The sequence below is a fragment of the Anabas testudineus genome, chromosome 13 (assembly GCF_900324465.2).
Source record: "Anabas testudineus chromosome 13, fAnaTes1.2, whole genome shotgun sequence".
Lineage (NCBI taxonomy): Eukaryota > Metazoa > Chordata > Actinopteri > Anabantiformes > Anabantidae > Anabas > Anabas testudineus.
The window spans coordinates 16,519,361-16,526,869 of NC_046622.1; the positions used below are offsets into that span (position 1 = coordinate 16,519,361).

At 41.6% G+C, this 7,509-nt stretch overlaps 1 protein-coding gene across 1 annotated transcript in view; it reads right to left on the reverse strand.

The window, feature by feature from the left end:
* limk1a (LIM domain kinase 1a) overlaps positions 1-7,162 on the reverse strand; it is a 43,982-nt gene extending 36,820 nt beyond the window's left edge. Inside the window, 2 exon segments of the mRNA XM_026374943.2 lie at positions 4,504-4,603; positions 7,105-7,162. Of these exon segments, the coding sequence (XP_026230728.1) occupies positions 4,504-4,603; positions 7,105-7,162 (158 nt within the window).
* Positions 7,163-7,509: the final 347 nt, after the last annotated feature.

A 7,509-nucleotide genomic window follows, 5' to 3' on the forward strand; every position in this document is an offset into this window, starting at 1 on the left:
ACTAATAAGCATAAAACTAGAAATCCTCTTATTCCTCATTCCCAGGAGGCACAAAGAGCTTGGAGCCAGAGTCCTCTCATAATGAAGCTACCTACCATCTTATTACACAAGTGTTTGTCTTTTGTTAAACGTTAGGAGCTACTTTAACCTAATACCCTCAAATAACAATGACAGCTATAAAAGTCATTCATGAGCTGTCGATGACAAGTACCTGGAGAGTCTTTAGTCATTTAACAGTCATTTAACAGAAAAGTACATTTTTAGTCACTAGGAGCTAAAGTAACATTCCTACAAGTTTTTATAACATGGTACTTACGGTCCTGTTACACTTGTGGTTGAGTGACTAGACAGTAGCTCTCTGATCAGTGTGGTGGATCAATTTTCAACATTTTACAATTCCTCTTGCAAGATTTTATGTGGTACACACCTCACGGCTCCGAGTCGCCTCACATTTCTAAACATTGGTTATCTAAACCACTGTGTTTGAAGGTAAAAGTGCACTGCTGGTAATGATCCCTTATCGCATAAAGACAGTTAAGACAGAATAGTAGGTTGTGAGCTTAAAAGGTACAGTATATACTGTAGTTGAAACAGGAAATCTATAAACTGTGATCCAACAAACGTAAAGATGATGTCCATGACTGGATGCAAGCCTGCGATACCTGGGCTGAGAAGTTTTACTGCATCTCTGGTTCTACCTGTTTGAACTTCTAAACCTAATCCAACAGACTATTTAACCATATCACAGTCTGCAAATGCATTACAAAAATCAATATGTTTTGTTGAATGATGAGTCATAAAGTGATGCATCAGGTCAATATGAACCATGTTGGTAATGTAGTATTTATTTATGCCAATGAATGAATGTTATGGCTGCATTCCCAGTAAGGAGAGCACAGCGGCTGTATTGTTGTGCAGTCTTTACAGTGGAGATTTAGGATAAACAGAAGTCATTAAAAAGCAGATGTGAAAAGAGTTCACCGTGAGATCATGGCTACACTTTCCCATGATATTCTCCACCCATGGGACTCCTTGTAGTTTCCAAATAACACAGAATAACACTCTGAGCACTTCCATTTTGCATCGTCTCCTGCAGCGCTCCATCACAGCAATGGTCCTGCAGTTGAGACAGTTTTTGTTTGGATTTGAGCTCCAATCCCCAGTCCCACTAGTCAGTTTTCCACACGTCTTGTCTGACAACCAAAGCCATCTTCTATCCTCCCTTTTTATTACAATTCTGTTCTCCTTGAGGGTTTGGATTTGGGTCAGAGAAAGATTCTCTCTCATTTTTAGACATGGTATCCTATCAGTAAGAAAACATCCCACTGATTTCTAGGAGGAAATAATGCTTTTTAGGAGACGTACTGTAGTTACTCATTTGTGTAATGTGTTATGTCACTGCATGGTGTCACAGAGCTCAGGTTTGAATCAGCTACACTGGACCGCCAGCTGCACAGGCACAAAGTTCATTTAAAAGGGTTTGAAATGAGTTCACACACACAAACAAACTTCACAGAGAAAATTGCAAAAATGCAAAAACACCGCTGTGATCCTTCATTCAGCCAGATGTAGCTCCTCAACTCTCTCTTACTCTTACACACACACCACAAAACTATTGTACACTCTGCTGTGTGCCCAGATACTCTCCTCAGATTTCCCATTCAGACATCAGACCGGGGGGAAGTCATTAATGACACGCTGAGCGGTGAGTTTTCCACACACCGACAGCCAACCTGTCAAGCGGCTCACGAACACAGAGTGACAAGAACGATGTAGCCGGACACTTAGCAGAAGCTCTGCATGCGGACACTGAACATCATCGTGTCCAAATAAAATAAAATACAATAGTTTAACAGCAAAGCTTCACATAGATTCACAAGAGTCATATGAAATGTGCTCTCAGTAAAATGCGGCTCTTTTGTAACATCTAGTGGAAGCTGACAGCAACAGCTCTTATAAATCTTTTTTTTTTTTCATAATCATAAATGCCTTTACATTTGTTTTTGCCTGCTCATCTGTTTTTCAGTTCAGATGTCATGAACTTGAAATCTCACTAGTTACTAAGGTTAAAAGCAGCAGAATCTGCAAGTCACTCTTTTACAATTTATCTCACATTGAATTTGTTTTCATTTGTCTTGAAGGTCAAATTTTTGAAATAATTTTTAAGATTTGTCTGTTTTTATTTGCTGCCCTGCATGAAGAATTTAATTATGTGACTTTTGAACTGTGTTCGGTAACTAAAGCTTGGGATTAAACTATCATCACAGGAGTACAGACCAGTCAGTACAGTCAGTGGTGAAGAGCCTGCTACATGTTTGAGGAGAACTCCCCGACAAGACGCAGTTTGATCTCCTGCTGCTCAGAATCGAATTCAACTCCACGAATGATTTAAAAGACAGAGAAAAGACAGAGGTGGAGATGTTACATACAGTAAGATCTCCAGTGACTAAAGCTGCAGCAACGTCAGCAACTGTGTCCTATTAATAATAGATAAAACTGCCCTGTAAAAACCGCCCCACTTTCAAAGTAAATAACTCTCAGCTTGAAGTGATTATCTAATGAGAGCTACAAAGAATACAGTGCTGCAGTATCATGGTATCATCTAAAAACAACACACAAACACTAAACGGCGGTGGTGGTTCGTTTAAACATTCCTTTAAATAATCCTTATTTCATTTAATAAATATAAATTCTTTCTAAATCTAAAGTGTATTGTGCTAAATATTATCTAAGAATAAACACACTAATATAAAGATCTTACATCATGAGCTCCTTCCTACATCAACAGAAGCTGTTGGCTACGGTCTCACATTACATTTTACTCTGCTGAAAGGATCAATGGGCATTAGTATGTCTCAACCATCGGTGAATCTCCTTTGATTCAGCTGCTCAAATGCATCATGTTATTTGACCTGAGATGACTGCATTGATCTAAAGATGTTTCATTCTTCTCAAAGTTTGAGTCAGGTCCATGGTCAAAAAAGGTCTATGGACAGCTCTGAACAAAAGATGTACACGTCAGGTGGTTACACCAGATCTGTGTGGCGATTCTTGTTCAAATTCAGAAACGTGGATAGATTTCTTTCACACACTGAGACGTGTAGTCTCACTGCCCACACACAACGTGCTGCAGCACTATTTAACAAAATTTCACAGAGGACATGTGCCGTCTCCACATTCACACTGCGCATATCAACTTTCAAATCGATCTACAGACTCTATTCTTCAGCTGCACCGTGTCAGATATTTACTGCACTCAGTCTTCTACCTCATGTAGGCATTCACCTCCCTCAGACTGAAACACAAACCTGCCTATTCTTCTCCCCAAACAAAACCTTTGGAAAGTAAAACCAAACACACTGACCACTGTGGAAATGTTAATCATGGGGGCAGCTAGGCGCCCGCCCCTCCTAGAAATCAAGTGGAGTATCTCCCCACGTCAGCACGCACCTGACTCAGACAATCAATAAATAACTTCTATCAGAAAGGGTTGTGTATTTATCGCTTGTTTTATGATACTACTCATTACAAATATTACTAATTAGGGTTTACTATATTCTGTCATTGTGGGGCGTGGGGGGGGACTAATACCAACCAACAATCAACATTTACGCTGTTCGTCTCCCCAGTTTGAGGTTCAGAGAGCCACAGGATGTTTTGTTGCGAGATGCAGTGAGAAGCAGTTGTGCTGCTGTGGCAACGTCAGGTTTACAAAGCACTAAGCACCATGTTATTAGGTCTCTGTTTAACAATCCCTCACGTCTGAGATATTTACAGCATGCTGGAAAGTGGGAGCTGCAATAATTTAGGATGAACGCAAACATAGTGATGTATCGATACCTTCCACGCCAATCAACATATTTACGTAGTCAATGTGATGAATTCTGTCAATCAGAGATTTCAGGAGTGATGAACCAACAAGTTGTGTGATGTAAAAACTGTGACTGGCCACATTTCACACGCCAATCATCTAATTTGCTTAATCCTCTCAGGGCTTTGGCCCTGGACTTTAGTTCCTGGGAAAGAAAAGAAGCAGAAACATTCCTGTGGACGCTGTATAGTTTTATTGTGAACTAGTTGAGACGTGTTCCAAAACCACTCGTGTGTTTCTGCTTCATGTGTTGTAATGTTTGAAGGTTTTTAAATGAGCCACAGCAGTTGGGTGATGTGTCATGTTTACAAATTGTCCTGAATTAGTGTGAGTGACGTTGAGGATGCCTGAGGATTTCACTGGGTTGATTTGAACTTGTTAAGGGACTGTGGACCAAAGAGGCCAGAGATGATTAGTCCACAACCAGACTAAATACAGAAAAAGTCACAATTGAATAAAATGCTCAAAGGGAAATTTCCAAAGTTAGAGAATACTGTATATTATATTTATTTTACCAGTAAAGCAAAAGGTCAGACAGAAGATTTGCATGGAAGATTTGTACCATTGCTCTATTGTTGCCATTTTCAGGGGTGAAACTGTAACCAGCTTTACAGATTAGTTATGAACTGTACCTGAAGCAGACGGTGTGCCAGTCATTGTTGAGAGCCTGGAGGTACTGCTCATCATAGATCCTCTCTTTGCATCCCGCACAAACGGGCAAACTTCCCCCAGCTGTAACAACAGTAACACAAAATGTCAAGATCGTACTGTACAGTATGCACACAGTGACTCATGTCCAGGTTTTGTGGTTCATTGCACATTAAATCAAAACCAGGTATTTTGGCAAGATTACTGTGTTTGCATGTGAGCGTTAGCACACCTTATCTCATTTCAGTGCAAAACCGCCTCTGGTTAATAATCCACATAACCCACAGTGTAGACAGGTTAAGAGAGATTCACTGATAAAACACTCTGGTCAAGGGAAGATGTAATCGTTTTAGTCAGGATTTTAAACACAACACAATAAGAGCCACTGTCTGTCAGGAATCATTGCATGCAAACGATTAATTAAAAATCAATATCGGTTTTGAGGATTGTCGCAATATTCAAGTGTACCTCCTACAACAACAGAAGTAACTGTAGAATGCAAAAACCCTGGTCCTTGTGAAAACTAGGAACTTGGTTTTCAACAGATACATTTCTATTTCACAGTCTGATAAGACTTGTTTCCACGAAACCAGGGAAAACCCCTATTAGCTGCACACCACAAATCCCTCCTCCCATTCTCTAATGAGGAAAATGTTAATTATGATTAGAGTTCCAGGAAAAAGCTATTTGACAGAAATGGGACAATTTATTCTGCGATACATTAAAGAGATAGCAGCAGTGAGTGTCATGGGCGACGTGATGGCTGCAGCAAATAGGAAACACAGCCTTACAGTGGATGTTATTGTTGCTGCGGCTCATTTGCCTAAAATGACATCACACGCACTTTCACATGCTCAGCTGGAGGTGGTGAGTCATCCATACGCTGACATGCAAAGTAACAGCAAAAAATGAACACGGCAGCTGGTCTGATATTAGCAGGACGATGATCTATAAGAGAAAGGACAAGCTACAGCATTTACTAATCCCAAATCTTCATTGGCTAAACTTTTGTACTTTCACTCTTGAAATCTCTAAATATATATGATCCTAAACTCAAATATACCATCAGGACTGTCACTAAAAAGCCACTTTGTCAAGAAGAGAATAACAGTTAATTCACGCCGCCACCTTCTCAACAAACAGCAGATCTGGTTTCACATGAAACTTGATAGATTTGGTTACTTTGACAATGCAATAAGTCATATTACAAGTATAGCGGATACTGTCAGAAGTGTAATTTCTAAACCTACAACACACCTGATACTGAACACAGGCCAGTTCAAAGTTCCCCAGGTGGATACTGGTGCCAGTGTTTATCATTTATCATACATCATACTGTATATCAGAATACTTCTATTATTCCTCACATGCTCAACATGAAAAACCTGTTGGTAGGGGCTTCGTGTGGTCGGCTCATTTCCGTATTAAGCCTGAGTGAGCAGTCCTGCTGTATTTGTATTGATCGAACTGGCTAAGTGGTCTCGGTGTCTGAGTGTCTCTATCCCCCTCTTCTTTCACGACCTCTTTATTAATTCATATTTTTCACCTTGTCTCTTTATTATGGAGCAATTCTCACTGACTGTGTCCTTCTGACCTCTGCTCCTCGCAGGGGTCTCAGATAAGACACTTTAGTAAAGACAACACAAATACATTCTTAAACACTGTATAATATGTGTAGGCGCCCCACCCCTCACCACTCCTGTGTTTCTTTCCTCCAGATAACGTAAACTCACTATGCAAAGTGAGTCATCGCATAAAGGGACCATTGTTAAGTTCAGTGAACGTGTCAGACACAGTGAAGAGCAACTCATGAACTGCACCTTAAATGTACATAACGTCTCATCTGGATCAGAAATGAACGCAAATGATAAAGTATATTAGACCAAAGTTTCCAGCTGTAGCTATATGTTCTGGTTAGGATTCATGGTCTGAAGTAATTTCTCAAGTTAATGTTATTTTACAACAAATGAAAATAACATAACAACAAAAACAGTTATCATGCTATAGTTTAAATAATTAATCTGTACCTGTAAAGAACAAGGCCTGGCTGGGGAGATTTTATTATTAAAATAACTAGATGCTGCTGCTCCACACAGGAAAAATGCTCTTAATATGTTTATTTAAGTTAAACTTTCCAGGACCTATGTCAGCCTGCAACTTGAAGCTGCTCCTCATAGACTAGAATATTCTTCCCTAACAAACTCGTCATTTTTATTTTATCAGTCTAACAATCTGTTCATATGCAGAATATGTTGCTTACAAATAAAGGCTGTGCATGGCACACCGCATCCAAACATGAAGGGTGCATCAGCTCGGGGAGAAAACATGGCTTCAGGTGCAGCACAACGCGGACATCAAGCCTGACACTCCCCGCAAATACACCGATGCTGCACCCTCCTCTAGATATGACCGACAATAAACGAGACCCTAAGTGTAGAGAAGGCATTTTGTTTACGGTCGGTTCCTGCGGAGCCTCCTCTGTGTTTGGAGCAGCAGAGGATGCTCCTCTGTCTCCGCATCTCCCGCCCCATCGCTGCATGTCCCCCCCCCCAAAAAGCGGCTCCGAGCACCCTGCGGCTCCTCACCTTCCTCCTCTCCCATGCGTTCGTCCTTCCAGGTGCAACAAAGCAGCATCAACCTCATTCACTCTCCGACACCGAGCTCCGGGAGAGAGCCAGCCGTCTCTGGTCGACAGATGAACAGTGCCCGACCACCACCGCAGCCCGCCCGGCGGTCGTGTAGCTGTGCGTCGGTCGCTCCCTGCGGCCCACACAGCGTCCTGCTGCCTGCACGTTTCTGCGGCGCTTCATTCAAGAGAGCTGCTGACCAATGGGTTTCCAGAGCCGGTGAGGGGAAGACACGGATCGACCAACCAGCAACACCCCCTGGTTAATTAATGCACGTTCAGAGGGAGGGGTCAGTCAGGAGGCGCACGGCGCACGGCGCACAGCAGCATTCACCACTGTGGGTTAGTGAGCACAATATAATGT